This window comes from Oncorhynchus gorbuscha, linkage group LG16, assembly GCF_021184085.1.
Source record: "Oncorhynchus gorbuscha isolate QuinsamMale2020 ecotype Even-year linkage group LG16, OgorEven_v1.0, whole genome shotgun sequence".
Classification (NCBI taxonomy): domain Eukaryota; kingdom Metazoa; phylum Chordata; class Actinopteri; order Salmoniformes; family Salmonidae; genus Oncorhynchus; species Oncorhynchus gorbuscha.
In genome coordinates, this window is record NC_060188.1 from 50,243,085 (window position 1) to 50,262,025 (window position 18,941).

General features: G+C 42.7%; 1 protein-coding gene across 4 annotated transcripts in view; it reads right to left on the bottom strand.

The window, feature by feature from the left end:
- LOC123999730 (gametogenetin-binding protein 2-like) overlaps positions 1-18,146 on the bottom strand; it is a 51,870-nt gene extending 33,724 nt beyond the window's left edge. For 2 of the 4 annotated variants that reach the window (XM_046305760.1, XM_046305756.1), the window contains exons 1-4: positions 12,580-12,809; positions 11,529-11,658; positions 10,878-10,958; positions 903-1,156 (exon numbers count right to left, since the gene is read on the bottom strand). In XM_046305760.1, coding sequence (XP_046161716.1) covers positions 903-1,156; positions 10,878-10,958; positions 11,529-11,621 — 428 coding nt within the window. In that variant the 5' untranslated portion in view covers positions 11,622-11,658; positions 12,580-12,809. Of the gene's footprint in view, positions 1-902; positions 1,157-10,877; positions 10,959-11,528; positions 11,659-11,950; positions 12,535-12,579; positions 12,810-18,127 lie in introns of those variants that run through there. The other 2 variants (XM_046305759.1, XM_046305758.1) reach the window with 2 other exon arrangements.
- Positions 18,147-18,941: the final 795 nt, after the last annotated feature.

Sequence of the window (18,941 nt, forward strand, 5' to 3'; positions counted from 1 at the left end):
GTTGTCTTGGCTGTGTGTATAGGGTCGTTGTCCTGTTCGAATGTGAACCTTCACCCCAGTCTGAGGTCCTCATAGCAAAGGGTCTGAATACTTATGTAAATAGGGTTTGTCTTTTATTTGTAATTCATTAGCATAGATTTCTAAAAACCTGTTTTTGCTTTGTCAAAAATGTATATAAGCCATTTTAGAATAAGGTTGTAACTAATAAAATGTGGAAGAAGTGAAGGTATCTGAACACTTTCCAAATGCACTGCAAATCTCTAGTCTGATAAACTGGGTAAATCAAGATGTAGCCAAGGCCTATGTAGTTAGAGCTTTTTCTTTTTACCAAAGTCAAATTGATTCTATGTTATAATTGAATCATGAGTGCATACATTCAAAATGAAAATTAAAAATAAAATGTAATGATATTGAACTCAAAAGATCTGTCTGGATCAAGTGTCATTCTGTAACTTTGGTTAATACGCCTTATTTTTTCCCCTTGGTATCATTCTGGTACGTAGTTTCGTGATGGTATAAAGTATCGTGGGGCTAAACCTGGTATCAAACTAAAAATTCTGCTAACTAATAGCTTACCATAAAAACATAAGTGGTCAGATTTGATCAGTACTTATTATATAAGTTAAACAAAAAAACATTCCAACACACAAATACAGATGATTCTTACTGGGACTCGAGAAATGGGAAGTCATATTTTTGCTGTCCATCAAGGGGACAGTTTACCGATTCGTTCTAAGGCAAATTGGCCAATAAAGTACAGATAAAAGATGGACCACAGCAATAGTATGAGTCCGTCCTATGACAGGTCAATAAAGTATTAATAAAACGTTAAGATAAACAAGATTCAGTCTGACATGCCAATAAAGTATGAATAGAGAGATAAGACTACAGGTCTCACCCACCCGTGGACGTAGAAGAGGGTGTAGAGCTTTTTTGCGTTGACCACGCAGGCCTTGGTGACAGAGAGCACGCCGATGGGCTTCACAGTGAGGGGCTCCAGAGCCGGGTTCCCAGACTCCACCAGCTGGGAGAAGAGGCGCTCCACACTCCGCCTGCAGCCCACACAAGGCACCAGCTGGGACAGGGAGCTGAACATCTCCCTGGACGACACAATCATGGCGTTGTTCAGGTCCTGCTGCTTCAGCATGCTGTGATGCTGAGGGGAGAGGAGGCAGGTAGACACACACACACACACACACACACACACACACACACACACACACACACACACACACACACACACACACACACACACACACACACACACACACACACACACACACACACACACACACACACACACACACACACACACACACACACACACACACACACACACACACACACACACCTAGACTTAGTACAGTGTGTAGCGCAATGTTGAAGAAATAAAGGCATGATCCTTGAGCAAAGTATGACAACCAGTCTTAATGTCAATATCATCAAGCCATGTTTGAAAGGCACACTAGGGATGCAAATTTGGGTCAATTTTGCTGCTGAATAACCGACCCTCATTAACATGTCAAACGTTTAAGCGGTTATAATCCAACCCCGAAATACAAATCATGAAACTCCTGTCAAGGCTAATCTGAAAACAAGACTCCCTAAATTTTATCAGCATATCGATTGCGCAACCAGGGGTGGAAAAATCTTGGATCATTGTTACTCTAACTTCCGCGACGCATATAAGGCCCTGCCCCGCCCCCCTTTCGGAAAAGCTGACCACGACTCCATTTTGCTGATCCCTGCCTACAGACAGAAACTAAAACTAGAGGCTCCCACGCTGAGGTCTGTCCAACGCTGGTCCGACCAAGCTGACTCCAGACTCCAAGACTGCTTGGACAGGGTGCGTTCTGAGCCCTCTACTCTACTCCCTGTTCACCCACGACTGCGTGGCCACGCACGCCTCCAACTCAATCATCAAGTTTGTGGACGACACAACAGTGGTAGGCTTGATTACCAACAATGACGAGACGGCCTACAGGGAGGAGGTGAGGGCCCTCGGAGTGTGGTGTCAGGAAAATAACCTCACACTCAATGTCAACAAAACTAAGGAGATGATTGTGGACTTCAGGAAACAGCAGAGGGAACACCCCCCTATCCACATCGATAGAACAGTAGTAGAGAGGGTAGCAAGTTTTAAGTTCCTCGGCATACACATCACAGACAAACTGAATTGGTCCACTCACACAGACCGCATCGTGAAGAAGGCGCAGCAGCGCCTCTTCAACCTCAGGAGGCTGAAGAAATTCGGCTCGTCACCAAAAGCACTCACAAACTTCTACAGATGCACAATCGAGAGCATCCTGGCGGGCTGTATCACCGCCTGGTACGGCAACTGCTCCGCCCTCAACCGTAAGGCTCTCAAGAGGGTAGTGAGGTCTGCACAACGCATCACCGGGGGCAAACTACCTGCCCTCCAGGACACCTACACCACCCGATGTTACAGGAAGGCCATAAAGATCATCAAGGACATCAACCACCCGAGCCACTGCCTGTTCACCCCGCTATCATCCAGAAGGCGAGGTCAGTAAGGTGCATCAAAGCTGGGACCGAGAGACTGAAAAACAGCTTCTATCTCAAGGCCATCAGACTGTTAAACAGCCACCACTAACATGGAGTGGCCGCTGCCAACACACTGACACAACTCCAGCCACTTTAATAATGGGAATTGATGGGAATGATGTAAATATATCACTAGTCACTTTAAACAATGCTACTTAATATAATGTTTACATACCCTACATTATTCAGCTCATATGCATACGTATATACTGTACTCTATATCATCGACTGCATCCTTATGTAATACATGTATCACTAGCCACTTTAACTATGCCACTTTGTTTACATACTCATCTTATATGTATATACTGTACTCGATATCATCTACTGTATTTTGCCTATGCTGCTCTGTACCATCACTCATTCATATATCCTTATGTATATATTCTTTATCCCCTTACACTGTGTATAAGACAGTAGTTTTGGAGTTGTTAGTTAGATTACTTGTTGGTTATTACTGCATTGTCGGAACTAGAAGCACAAGCATTTCGCTACACTCGCATTAACATCTGCTAACCATGTGTATGTGACAAATAAAATGTGATTTAATTTGAAACTCAGTAAAAGCCTATGTTCTATCAGTGGGTAAAATAACTTCTTTAAGTGTTCAATCTGAAATCAGGAAACCGTGTAGGAACGCGTCATAGCTACATGGTTCTCGTCACTGGGCCTCGACATTATACATTTTGAAGCGGAGCCATTTGCTCTTGCACTGCTACAGAAATACAGTCATATCTGACTAAGATCCTAACATGGTGTCAGAAGTGCTTCAAACTCGTTAAGTATAACGAGAGATATTTCACAGAAAATAATGTTCCTTGAGTTTAGAGTGATGAAAAGTAGCTAACTACTCTCATGTCTCCACATTGAGCAGAGCAACCCAAGCGGAGCTGTTGCTATGGTTACTCACAGAGCAACCATTAGCAGAGAACATGCAGAGTGAGCTGCACACAGAGAGTGAGTGATAGTAAATCTATTAGTCGCTCCTCTGTCTAACAGAGGAAGTTATTTCTGATTTCGGGAAGGTCCTTAAATTTGACAGAAGCAAATCAGCCAATAGATCAGCAGTAGGCAGCCCTGGTCCTGGAGCAGGCCTCACATTTCCCATCAGCATCGACCACCGTCGACACCTAAAACACGACACGTAAAACAAATCCATGCCAAAGTGGACGTTGTGCTGTTGGGCTGAATATAATATTTTAAATAATTGTTATTATAATTCCCTTCTCCCTCAGAGCACGGGATTTTCCCCAATGCTGGAAGTGGGGCCCCCTGAGTGAAAACGTTTGGGAACCCCTGGTGTAGAGCATCCTTGTGACGTCTAAACCCCCAAAATATATTTTCAATAACCAAAAACATTATTTTCAGCTGTTTGATGCTGGTGTACAAAACCGACAGTGGAAAGACGAAAATGACTTAAGAACGGGAAGCATAGAAGTAGTGCGCATAGAACAGATCTACCGCTTATAGCATTTCTATGCGAATTTGGTCAGGTCGCCCAAAAAGTTACACATTGCCACGAATATAATAATTAGGATTGTGTCTTTGGCTGCTGGACAATGAAAGAAAGTTGAGAACATGAGTGAAATATTGGTTTTAAATGGCATATGAGGAAGGGTTCATAAAATAATCCCCTTAACATTGCTATGGTTGGAACATGCTAAGAAATGCCTCAAAATAAAACATCAGGTTAAACAATTACATTTACAGTTATAGTTTCAAAAATGGGCTCAGGGTGGCTCAGGGGTCTAAGGCACTGCAGTCCTTGAGGCGTCACTCTAGAACTGGGTTCAATTCTAAACAACGTTAAAACACCTTGAGGATTGATTCTAAACAACGTTTGCCATGTTTCTGTCGATATTATGGAGCTAATTTGAGAAAAAGTTTGGCGTTGTAGTGAGTGCATTTTCCGGTCATTTTCTTAGCCAAACGTGATGAACAAAACGGAGCTATTTCTCCAACAAAAATAATATTTTTGGAAAAAATGAACATTTGCTATCGGGTTAGGGTTGCGATTTTCATGAATAGAAAACGTTGCGTTATGATAATGCACTTGAGGCTATGATTACGCTCCCGGATACGGGATTGCTCGTCGCTAGAGGTTAAGGGAGTAGTGTGTCAAGAAGCAGTGCGGTGTGGCACGGTCGTGTTTCGGAGGACGCTTGGCTTTCGACCTTCGCCTCTCGAGTCTTTACGGGAGTTGCAGAAATGGGACAAGACGAACTACCAACTGGATATCACGAAATTTGGAAGAAAAAGGGGTAAAAAGGTTACAATGTTTTTCCAAAAAAGTTGATCCTTCACTCCAAGGTAGGTGATATGACAAGATGGCGTTTTACAGTCTCCCAACCAATTGTGCTTTTTTTTTTTGCGTTTTGTGTAATAAAAAAATAAAATAAAAACTTAGTGTACATAATGTTGCCGAAAATAACTTCTGGGCATCAGGAAAGCGATTACTCATCGCGGACTGGAACAAACGTTTTCCTGTAACAAGTCAGACGAGAAGGATATCCTGCTTTCACTCGAACGGGCCCAGATCCATGCCTTTTGCGTTAAGAATAGGCTGCAGAAAAGAGGACGCAGATCAGCAATCCGGAGGCGAAAGAGTAAACTCCCCATACCTTTCATTCTTCTCGCTAACGTGCAATCATTGGAAAATAAAATTGATGACATACAATTAAGATTAACCTACCAACGGGATATTTAAAAAGGTTACAGCTTATGTTTCCCCGAGACGTGGCTGAACGAAAATACGGAAAATATAGAGCTAGCCGGATTTTCCATGCACCAGCAGAACAAAGACAGTACCTCTGGTAAGACAAGGGGTGGGGGGGTATGTGTCTATAAATAACAACTGGTGCGCGATGTCTAATATTAAAGAAGTCTCGAGGTATTGCTCGCCTGAGGTGGAGTACCTTATGATAAGCTGTAGACCACATTATCTACCAAGAGAGTTCTCATCTGTATTATTCGTAGCCGTCTATTTACCACCACAAAAAGAAGCTGGCACTAAGACCGCTCTCAAACAACTAAGGCCATAAGCAAAGAAGAAAATGCGAAGAAGAAACTGCACTCCCTAGTGGCAGGGGACTTTAATGCAGGAAAACTTAAATATGTTTTACCAAATTTACACCAGCCTGTCACATGTGCAACCAGGGGGAAAATAATCCTAAACCACCTTTACACCATACACAGAGATGCATACAAAGCTCTCTCCGCCCTTCATTTGGCAAATCTGATCATTATTCGATCCTCCTGATTCCTGCTTACAAGCAAAAACTAAAGCAGGAAGTACCCGTGTCTCACTCAATATGGAAGTTGTCAGATGACATGGATGCTACTCTACAGGACTGTTTTGCTAGCACAGACTGGAATATGTTCCGGGATTCATCCAATGACACTGATGGAATACACCACCTCAGTCATTGGCTTCATCAGTAAGTGCATCGATGACGTCGTCCCCACAGTGACTGTGCGTACATATCCCAACCAGAAGCCATGGACTACAGGCAACATCCACATCGAGCTAAAGGCTAGAGCTGCCGCTTTCAAGGAGCGGGAGACTAACCCGGACGATTATAAGAAATCCCGTTATGCCCTCAGATGAACCATCAAACAAGCAAAGTGTCAATACAGGATTAACTTTGATATAGGGGGCGCTCTTCGTTTTTGGATAAAAAAAAAACGTTCCCGTTTTAAACTAGATATTTTGTCACGAAAAGATGCTAGACTATGCATATAATTGACAGCTTTGGAAAGAAAACTGACGTTTCCAAAACTGCAAAGATATTATCTGTGAGTGCCACAGAACTGATGCTACAGGCGAAAACAAGATGCAATTTCAAACAGGAAATGCCCCAGATTTTGAAGGCGCTGTGTTCCAATGTCTCCTTATATGGCTGTAAATGCGCAAGGAATGAGCCTACACTTTCTGTCGTTTCCCCAAGGTTTCTGCAGCATTGTGAGGTATTTGTAGGCATATCATTGGAAGATTGACCATAGACTACATTTACCAGGTGCTCGCTTGGTGTCCTCCGTTGCAATTATTGCGTAATCTCCAGCTGCATGCATTTTTCCATTTGCTTCAGAGGAGAAACCCAACTGCCACGAATAACTTATCATCGAATAGATATGTGAAAAACACCTTGAGGATTGATTCTAAACAACGTTTGCCATGTTTCTGTCGATATTATGGAGTTAATTTGGGCAAAAGTTTGGCGTTGTAATGACTGCATTTTCATTTTTTGCCTTAGCCAAACGTGATGAACAAAACGGAGCGATTTCTCCTACACAAATAATATTTTTGGAAAAACAGAACATTTGCTATCTAACTGAGAGTCTCCTCATTGAAAACATCCGAAGTTCTTCAAAGGTAAATTATTTTATTTGAATGCTTTTCTTGTTTTTGTGAAAATGTTGCCTGCTGAATGCTAGGCTTAATGCTATGCTAGCTATCAATACTCTTACACAAATGCTTGTGTAGCTATGGTTGAAAATCACATTTTGAAAATCTGAGATGACAGTGTTGTTAACAAGAGGCTAAGCTTGTGAGCCAATATTTATTTCATTTGTGATTTTCATGAATAGTTAACGTTGTGTTATGCTAATGAGCTTGAGGCTATGATTATGCTCCCAGATACGGGATTGCTCAACGCAAGAAGTTAAGATTGAATCCTACTACACCGGCTCTGACACTCGTCAGATGTGGCAGTGCTTGAAAACTATTATGGAATACGAAGGGAAACCCATACGCGAGCTGCCCAGTGACACAAGCCTACCTAACGAGCTAAATGCCTTTTATGCTCACTTTGAGGCAAGCAACACTGAAGCATGCATGAGAGCACCAGCTGTTCTGGATGACTGTGATAACGCTCTTGGTAGCTGATGTGAACAAACCTTTTAAAGTGGGCCAGATGGATTACCAGGACGTGTACTCAAAGCACGCGCAGACCAACTGGCAAATGTCTTCACTGACATTTTCAACCTCTCCCTGGCTGAGTCTGTAATACCTACATGTTTCAAGCAGACCACCATAGTTCCCGTTTCCAAGGAAGCAAAGGTTACCTGGCTAAATGATAACCGCCCCGTGGCGCTCACGTTGGTAGCCATGAAGTGCTTTGAAAGGCTGGTCATGGCTCACATCAACAGCATCCTCCTGGACACCCTAGACCCACTCCAATTTGCATACCACCCCAATAGATCCACAGAAGACGCAATCTCAATATCACTCTACACTGCCCTTTCTCACCTGGACAAAAGGAACACATGTGAGAATGCTGTTCATTGACTACAGCTCAGTGTTCAACACCATAGTGCCCACGAAGCTCATCACTAAGCTAAGACCTCTGGGACTAAACACCCCCCCTCTGCAACTGGATCCTGGACTACCTGACGGGCCGACCCCAGGTGGCAAGAGTAGGCAACAACACGTCTGCCACACTGATCCTTAGTCCCTGCCTGTATTCCCTGTTCACCCACGACTGCCTGTATTCCCTGTTCACCAAAGACTGCGTGGCCAAACACGACTCCAACACCATCATTAAGTTTGCTGACGACATAAGTGGTAGGCCTGATCACCGACAACGATGAGACGGCCTTTAGGGAGGAGGTCAGAGAACTGGCAGTGTGCTGCCAGGACAACAACCTCTCCCTCAATGTGAGCAAGACAAAGGAGCTGATCGTGGACTACAGGATAAGGCGGGCCGAACAGCCCCCAATAACATCAACAGGGCTGTAGTGGAGCAGGTCGAGAGTTAAGTTCCTTGGTGTCCACATCACCAACAAACTATCATGGTCCAAACACACCAAGACAGTTGTGAAGAGGGTACGACAAAACCATTTCCCCCTCAGGAGACTGAAAAGATTTAGCATAGGTTCCCAGATCCTCATAAAGTTCTACAACTGCACCATCGAGAGCATCCTGACCGGTTACATCACCACCTGGTATGGCAACTGCTCAGCATCTGAGAGTAAGGCGCTACAGAGGGTAGTGCGAACGGCCCAGTACGTCACTGGGGCCAAGCCTCCTACCACCCAGGACCCATATAATAGGCGGTGTCAGAGGAAAGCCCATAAAATTGTCAGAAACTCCAATCACCCAAGTTAGAGACTGTTTTCTTCGCTACCGCACGGCAAGCAGTACTGGAGTATATTCCTTATGCATCTTATTTATCACACGCGTACAGCATACAGATACAGAGCCTTTGTGTGGGAAATGTGTTAGAGATCGCAAGAGCTGCTGTTAGAGCAGCATCGTGTGGCACTTTCAAGACAACTGGGAACTCAGGAGAAACACAAGGTCTAATCATGACGTCAGAGATCATCCGATCGGAAAATATGAGCTCTAGAAAGAGGCCTAAATTCCTGAGTTGGAATTCCGTGTTGGATGACAGTTCAAAATTATTTTTTCCCAGTTGGAGCTCGTTTTTGTCCCAGTTCTGCACTGAAGTCGATGATTTCCGAGTTCCCAGCTGTCTTGAACGCAGCATCAAACAGAAAATGAAGGCAGGCTTCATCAGCGCATCACACACCACTTTGCAATGAGCTAGAGGCAGTAATCACTTTGAAAACATACTTTATTGTTTTAAACATTAACGTTTTAATACACATTATTAGGCATGCCTTACTTTGTGTCAAAGTAGCCTATTAGATCTCCTCTTTCTAAATTTCTAACTGATATTGTCATATGTCACATGAAACCGCTCACATATGCAGTGCCCTTTTGACAATGGTGTTTTTAACTAACTGCAGTATGGAACGAACATTTGCACGTAGACTACTGCCTTGTGCGCTTATAATATAAATAAATTATAGTTCAACATTTTAAGATAAACGTTGCATCAGACTCCTTGCTTTTAAACATGTTTTACGTAGACTAGGCCTACTGGTTGTATGAATTTGGAATCGATCGTCCCACAACTGTCCCGGAGTATGTTTGGAATAGGCTATTTCTTTAAACAAGCTGACCAATAGAATAGGTAGCCTAAACTTTTACTTTAGCAGATTGACATAGGCTAGTGATTTTGCTGTTCGTTACTCATCTTGCTGGCTGAGGAAAAGTCAAATGTGAACATGTTCAAAGTGCACATAAAAAATGGTTAAGGACCGCACACCACACCTCCTCAACTTGCATGTTCTATTAATATGAATATTCGAAATGTGATGTCATTCTGAGCACCATGGGTGGATGCCCGAATTAGGTTAGGTGTAACAGTTTTGCTTCCATCCCTCTCCTCACCCCTAACTGGACTCGAAACCAGAGACACTCTGCACACACCAACAACAGTCACCCACGAAGCATCATTACCCATCACGCCACGTTCGCCGTGGCCCTTGCAGAGCAAGGGGAATAACTACTTCAGATCTCAGTGAGTGACGTCACCGATTGAAACGCTATTAGTGTGCACTCCGCTAACTAGCTAGCCATTTCACATCGGTTACACACACACGGTAAATGTTAATGGTCAACTTCCGACTATCAATCACTTAGATTGTGTATTTTCAGATAGAGATACAAGCTAAAACTGCTTTTGAGATACCCTCACAATCACGCATTCTTCTGCCTCTTCCGTAGCAGGCTTAAAAGACACACAGACCCGATAAGTAGATGCGCAATGGATTATGGTCATTCTAGCGCAATGGATTATGGTCATTCTAGTTAATAACCACGTTTTAAGCACTAAACCATGTAGAATATTGGCCTTTTGGAAACTCCTTAGTACATCACACAGTTCAGGCTGGACCTGATTTATCTCTATAGAAACTGTATCAATGAGCGCATTGAGTACACAGAAGAAGAAAAAACGAACAAAATGGAATTCAAATAATTTAACTGACATCTGTCAATTAGTGGTTTAATACACGTTAAAATTTTTACATTTTGGTTAATAAGATGCATGTCGACTAACGAAAACACACTGCAATTTAATTCCACCTAACTATGCTAATTATTATATATTTATAACCTTTATTGAACTACGGAAGTCAGTTAAGAAAAAAAATATTATTTACAATGACGGCCTACCCCGGCCAAACACTAACTCAGACGACGCTAGGCCAATTGTGCGCAGCCCATGGCACTCCCAATCACGGCCGGTTGTGATAAAGCCTAGAATCGAACCAGAGCCTGTAGTGTCACCTCCAGCACTGAGATGCAGTGCCTTAGACCGCTGCGCCACTCGAGATAAATTAAATTAAGAATGACCGGTCAAATGTGTTTTCAGTGGCTAACCGACTAAAGGTTCATGGGTAACGTCCCTAATACACACAAATCTTCCTTCCTCATGACTAGGATGTTAACAGTACTCACTCACCTCAACAAACTGCTTCATCTCAGAGCTGTTGATCTGGTGACTGTCAAGGTTCATGGCATCCTCAGTAAACTCCATCACCATCTGTAATAACAAGAGGACATATATTTAAAGTGTCATCAGCACAAGTATTCCACAACAACTGGGATATTCTACACTATGTGAAGTAGAGGAAGTAAAGCTGTTCCAACATAAACCTGTCCATACAGTGTCTGCATCACCAACCTAGGTCCAAGCCCAGTATCTAATATGCTACCACTGCTCAAATTCTAACCATTTAGGCTAGCCACCCAGCAACCGCATCCAGTTTGCGGTCATCATTAGCATGCCGGTTAGTTAACTTGTCAATTAGGCTAGCCTAACAGCTCAGAAATGTAATGGAAAAATGCATTGCTTCACCTACATCAAGGTGTTATTGGCAATACGTGACAGCTAGAACATACCTAGGTAGCAAGAAAGCCGGTTGGTGGATCCGGCTGGCTAACGTTAGCTTGCTGGCGCTAGTTGTTGGAGAGGCCTAACTAGTACTCTCGGTCGCAACCGTGTTTCATTGTCGACATAGGTAGCTAGCTAGGTTCAGAAGAGTGGCTGATCGTAAAAGCCTTCAAACAACTTGAGGACCATATGGGAGACGGAAACACTGCACTTTCTTACTGTGAGAGTGTCATCGATGTACAGGGGAATCTGTCTTGCGAGGAAAGGGAAGTCCTCTTCCCCGTCCCTGCAAACAGCAACCAAACACGCCATGTCTTACAGCTCCTGTCGCGGTGGTATCACGTATTGCCTGTAGACAGTGGGGAAAGATTGAGCAAATCCAACAGAGTTTCACCAATAGCTAGGGCTAAGTACACACCGCACGACATTTCAATTTCTATGCCTTGTCATAACACGCAGTGAATTATATATATTTTTTAAATACATTGTAATGTACTGTAGAATGAAATGATCCCAACCATTTTAAACGCTTATGTGGTTGATAAATGCCATTGTAGCAAGTCAATGATCTATTAGTCATGGATAACTGGCTGACTCTCTGGCTGGCTGCTGCTGCTGCTGCTGCTGCTGCTGCTATTTACCGTTAGCGCGCTGGACTTCGGGCTAGAAGGTCGAGGGTTCGAGACCTGCTCCCTGCTGTTTTATTACATTGGTGTCAGAAGTGATCGGACCTTGCATCCACAACAGTGCAAGTGCTTGGCTGGTGAGCGCGTTCCTGTAAGACGTAGAGTCGCAAGCCAGCGCGAGGACGGGCTATTTGAAAGGAGGGAGTAGTGTAACGACCCTGGGTTTATAAACGCAGATATCGACTCTGCCGCTCGAGCATACTTTTGCGATAGTTAGCTAACCGGAGTATGTTTTAAACTGACTAGCAATCGTTATGAAATACAAAAACAACTAATCAGACAACAAATGAGAACGTGTTCGATTACGGCACAGTTTACATTTACTGTGGTTAACTTGCTTATTTGGTTAACTAGCAGCTACCTCCACTGTCACCAGGGTCTGAAGACATTCGAATCAAATTGAAGCGTCAGAAAGAAACAGATTAATTTAGCTAGTTAACGTTAGCTACTTTTCCTGCGAAGAGTTATCAACCAATCTGTTACTGATCTTTTTTTCATGTTCTTGACAACTGAAACTTCTTTCCGAATTTACAAATGTATTACATTATTTTGTAAACACAAGCAATCATCGTACATTTACTTACCAGGCTTTTTGAAAGGTGCCTTTTTATACAAAAACAAACAAGCGCGTAATAGGCGGAGGAATCTTCATGTGCAACCTTTGCCCTCAAAACGTAGCAACAAAAATAAGTTCCAGCTGTACGCTCGAGATGGTAAGAACAGATAGAACAATGATAGATATTTCACCGAATGTATAAATGTGCAACCGCTTGGCGTTTCCGCTCACTTCCAAATATACCTCCACTAGTGGCCGGTGTCATGTTAAAATCTTCCCAGCGTGAAATTAGTTCCCAATCGTAGGAAAACTGTTATAGTGAACACTTATGAGTATGGTGGGCTGAATTTTCTGGACTTTACTACCTTAAATAATAGTTTAAAGATCAATTGGATAAAACAATTCATTTACATTACATTTAAGTCATTTAGCAGACGCTCTTATCCATAGCAACTTACAAATTCCCAAGAAGACCCACTTCTATGTGGAATTGTATTCCTCATCATGTCTTCTCTACTTTTGGTGGCCTTAATTTCATGTTGGTTTGCAATTATTATATTGAAGTTCCAGTGAAACTGCTTTTCATCGGGCAGGTTTTCTTGTCATGGTCCTTCATTTCTAAGCATAATTTCCCCACACAGATATTATATGTGGAATAATCGGGATATATGGTATAAAAAGACGTTTTTAAAATACTGGTTCCGAAATAATATCCAGTTGGTGAGCCAACTTGTAAATACAGAGTTGAAAAAAAACTTAGTTAAGGAATTCTTATCACTTTACAAGATCCCAGTAAACACCTAAATATGTTGCGATTGTTTTAGACGCCATTCTCTCAGGTGTTGATTTATTATTCAGGAACGTGTCAAGACGCCAGGGTAGCCTAGTGGTTGGATTTGTAACCAGAAGGTTTTAAGTTCAAACCCCTAAGCTGACATGGTACAAATCTGTCGTTCTGCCCCTGAACAGGCAGTTAACACACTAGGCCGTCATTGAAAATAAGAATGTGTTCTTAACTGACTTGCCTAGTTAAATAAAGGTTTATAAAAAAAGACCTGACCCTCAGAACCTGCCTTCCCTGTTCACTCATCAGTATGAAAGATTTGTTTCTCTTTTGGTCCATTCAACAACAGAGCGATATGAACCTTGTTTCAGCAGGATGTTGTATCTATACAACATCCTGGAACGGTTTTATTGATACTATCTGTTGGAAAAATGGTTGGATGTTGTTGAAGTTTAAGAAAAACTAACTCAAATTGTAGCTTTTGTAATGACCACATAGAAACGGTGTTGCATCTTTTTTGGCATTATATTCATGTAAGGAAACTGTGGCAAGACATCAGTAGATTTATAATTGAACACATTTATGAAGATTTTACACTATTGTGGAGAGCTGTACTGCTTGGATCCTTTACCTATGATAGAACAAGTTGCAACAATTTTATAATTATAATAATTTCATTCTTTAATTTGTAAAAACCCAAATAACTTCACAGATCTTTATTGTAAAGGGTTCAAATGCTGTTTCCCATGCTTGTTCAAGAACCATAAACAATTAATAAGCAGATGTGGCCAGGGCAAAACATTGCAATGTCCGTACTGTGAGAGGCCTAATACAGCACTACAGGGAGACAGCTGATCGTCCTTGCAGTGGCAGACTACATGTAACAACACCTGCACAGGATTGGTACATCCGAACATCACACCTGAGGTACACCAGGAACGCACAATCCCTCCATCAGTGCTCAGAATGTCCGCAATAGGCTGAGAGAGGCTGGACTGAGGGCTTGTAGGCCTGTTGGAAGGCAGGTCCTCACCAGCAACAACGTCGCCTATGGGCATAAACCCACCGTCGCTGGACCAGACAGGACTCGCGGTTTCGTCTCACCAGGGGTGATGGTCGGACTCGCGTTTATTGTCAAAGGAATGAGCGTTACACCGAGGCCTATACTCTGGAGCGGGATCGATTTGGAGGTGGAGGGTCCGTCATGGTCTGGGGCAGTGTGTTACAGCATTATCGTACTGAGCCTCTTGTCATTGAAGGCAATCTCAATGCTGTGCGTTACAGGGAAGACATCCTCTTCCCTCATGTGGTACCCTTCCTGCAGGCTCATCCTGACATGACCCTCCAGCATGACAATCACACCAGCCATACTGCTCATTCATTGCTTCATTTCCTGCAGGAAGACCGGAATGTCAGTGGCCAACGAAGAGCCCGGATCTCAATCCCATTGAGCACTTCGGGGACCTGTTTTATCAGAGAGTGAGGGCTAGGTCACACCCCCCCCCCATAAATTTCCGGGAACTTGCAGGTGCCTTGGTGGAAAAAGGGGGTAACATCTCGTAGCAAGAACTGGCAAATCTGGTGCAGTCCATGGGGAGGAGATGTACTGCTGTACTTAATGCAGCTGGCCACACCAGATACCAACTGTTACTTTTGATTTTAACCCCCCTTTCTCAGTTCAGTGACACATTATTCCATTTCTCTCAGTCACATTTTGTTATGTTCATACAAATATTTACACATGTTAAGTTTGCTGAAAATAAACACAGTTGCTAGTGAGGACTTTCTTTTGTTGTTGCTGAGTTTAGCTAGCTCTCATGTGGCTGCTAGTACTGTCAAGAAAAGGGGCATGAAGGAAGCCCAACTAAGTTATTTTACGTAGTGAGAACGCTCGAGAGGAGTCAATGTTGAAAAGTTATCTTTAGACATGTACTTCTCTTAAATTAAGTTTTGTAATTGACTAAAACAAGCAGACAAGAAAATTGCATTTGGAAAAAGTAAAACCTTTTGCTGTTAGAGTGCAGTACGTTACAAATATTGCATCCAAAATATCACAGTTGACTGCAGTAAAACTGCTATCTTTTTTTGTGAGGGACGTTTTTGCTGTAGGTTGTCTTCCCCCACACATAGGCGTGCGGGCCGCAATGTTTTAAATAGTCCGCCACAGTGGAGGTGTCATAATTACCCATAAGACCTAGCGGCAAAACATGGAAATGGTTCTCCTCCCTTTTCCACCCTTCATTTTTCAGTGAATTTTACAAACCCTTAAAATTAAGTGTGTGTTTGGTGTAGGCTTATCTTGGTGTGACGTTTTTGATAACCGTGTAATTCTTTCTTTGGTCCCCTTTATCTGTCATAGCTAGCATAACAGTTGACCAAAAAAGTATTTATTATTTAGCCTAGATCAGGGGTGTCAAAGTCAAATGGACGGAGGGCCAAATAAAAAATTTAGCTACAAGCCGAGGGCCGGACTGTTCGAATGTTCATTGAAATTTTTTTAAATGACGCATATAGTCTAGTGAACCTAATTGAACCTACTGAAAACCTAACAAATATATTCCAATATGATCAGATAAATAAAGCAATATTTTCTTATGGCTCTGTCAGTAATCTTTAATTTTCAACAGACACAAAAGACAAATTTCCTTTATATAAAAATCCCCATAACATGAACATTAAATGAAAGAAACCGGTATTCAAGGCACCATCAGTAGCCTATATTTTCTATTTTAGCAAAAGTGGGCTAAATTTACTTCAAAGAAAAAAACAATAATAGCAATTTTCTATCATCCACTCAACTTGGTTTTAAATGCCTTCACTGTACTGTACATATCAGAGATGACACGATCCCGACCCTGCAGCTGCAAGTTCATTGCATTCAGATGACTCGTAATGTCACACAGAAAAGCCATTTCACACAGAAACATTTCGTCTCGGAGTTGTGTTGTGTCTTTCCCTTTGCTGTCCAAGAACAGACAAATCTCCTCACAAAGCTCGAAACATCTTTGAAGCACCTTTCCCTGGCTTAGCCATCGCACCTCTGTGTGATAAGGCAAATCACCATGCTCCGTTTCTAACTCCGTCAGAAATGCCTTGAACTGGCGGTGATTCAAACCTTTGGCTCTGATAAAGTTAACTGTGCGCGTGATGATGCTCATTACATGCTCCATTTTCAAGGCTTTACCGCACAACGCTTCCTGGTGTATGATACAATGATAAGCTGTCAGCTCACCTGTCGCGTTTTCCTCTTGCATCTTTTCCCGTATCTTCGCCACCAGTCCGCTCCTGTGTCCACACATCGCAGGTGCTCCGTCGGTTGTCAAACCCACGAGTTTTTCCCAAGGCAGCTCCATCTCATTTACACATCTTGACACCTCTTCATACAAATCATGCCCCGTAGTTGTGCCATGCATAGGACGTAAAGCCAAAAACTCCTCTGTCACGCTTAGGCTGGAGTCCACTCCGCGGATGAAAATTGACAACTGGGCAATGTCAGAAATGTCGGTGCTCTCATCCACAGCCAAGGAATATGCAATGAAATCTTTTCCCTTTTTCACAAGCTGCTCTTTTAGATTGATGGACAACTGGTCTACTCTCTCGGCAATGGTGTTTCTGCTCAGACTCACATTTAAAAAGAGTTGCCTTTTTTCTTCGTCACAAACTTTAATCATGCAGTTTTTGATGAAATCCCCTCCGTAAATGGCCGGGCTGATTTAGCGATCTCTTCTGCCAAAATAAAACTGGCCTTGACAGCAGCCTGGCCTTGTGATTTGGCTTTTTTGAACAGAGCCTGTCGAGATTTGAGGCCTCGTTTTAATTCCTCTGCCTTTTGTAGCCTTTGTTCCATGTCCATATTCTTGTTTTTGTCCGCGTGTTTCATTTCATAATGTCGTCTCAGATTATACTCTTTCAGTACCGCCACACTTTCTCCACACAGAAGACACACAGGTTTTCCAGCTACCTCCGTGAACAAATACTCCGACTCCCACCTTGTTTGAAACCCCCGGTTCTCAGTGTCCACCTTCCGTTTTGCCATTTTTGATGGGTATCTGAAAGTTAATTTTACTGTGATGCTGACAACTGCTGTGCCAATAAATATTGAAATGAAGCAGCCTACTGCTCGGTGCGTCACCGTTGCATTGTGGGAAATGTAGTATTGGTGCGTGTAAAAGATCTGCGGGCTGCCGGCTTGCTGCGGTCTGCGGGCCGGTTCTAATAACAAATCAAGATCATCCCAGGGGCCGTAAAAAACCTTCTCGCGGGCCGGATGTGGCCCGCGGGCCTTGACTCTGACATATGGGGCCTAGATAATCCTTTGTACGGTATGTCAACCTTTGTGTCTATTTCAGACATGACATTTTAAGGATGAGCATTAAAATGGGAGAAGTCTAGAAGTCTGGTCATGTGGAGAAGTGCAGCTACAGTTAAGGCAATTTACAGGTTTGGTCAGAGCCGGCATGAGGGTTAAAGTTTATCCTGTGTCGGTGAGTGCAGTTAAGTTTGAGCATCTTAGCAATGCAATGTATTCTACACAGCTGTCAGCATTCTACACGAAAATAGCCACTTAATCAAGTATATAATAATTAACCAGATCACCCTGGATAACAGACTTGGATGAGTGACAACTCACTTCTATACTGAACAAAAATAAAAATGTCAAAGATTTATATATGTAGTTCCCTAGGTCGCCCATCTTTTCAATTCGCTGCAGCTAGGTGACTGGAGCGAGCTGCAGCAAACACTCAAACTGGACAATTTTATCTCAAGCTCTCACTCAATCATGGACACTTACTGACAGTTGTGGCTGCTTTCTTGCCTTTGTGCTGTTGTCTGTGCCAAATAATGTTTGTACAATGCTGCTGCCATGCTGTTGGTGTCTTAGGTCTCTCGTCGTGATGTGTGTGTGTTCTATATTTTGAGTCCCCGCAGGAGGCCGTCATTGTAAATAAGAATTTGGTCTTAACTGACTTGCCTGGTTAAATAAAATCAGTCAATTGAAATTAATGATGCCCTAATCTATGAATTTCACATGACTGGGCAAGGGTGCAGCCATAGGTTCACACAATCAGAATTAGTTATCAGAAACACTCCTCAGACGATCCCGCTGGTGAATAAGCCGGATGTGGAGGTCCTGGGCTGGTGTGCGATTGTGAGACCGGCTGGAAGTACTGCCAAATGCTTTAAAACGACTTTGGAGATGGTCTTAGAGAAATTAACATTAGATTCTCCTGCAACAGCTCGGGTGGACATTCCTGCAGTCAGCATGCTAATTTCACACTCCCAAAACTGAACATTTTAGTGGCCTTTTATTGTCCCCGGCACAAGATGCACCTGTAGAATGACCATACTCTTTAATCATTTTCTTGATATGCCACACCTGCCAGGTGAATGGATTATCTTGGCAAAGGAGTTATGCTCACTAACAGGATTGGGCACAAAATTAGAAATATGTTTATGAAATATTTCAGGGCTCTTATTCCAGTTTTTGGGACAAACCTTACATGTTGCATTTATTTTTGTTCAGTATAGAATGTTGTCATTGAGAATGAACCAGAATTGACTTTGTTTAGACATTCTGCTTGTATTTTAGTGTCATGACCAGAGAC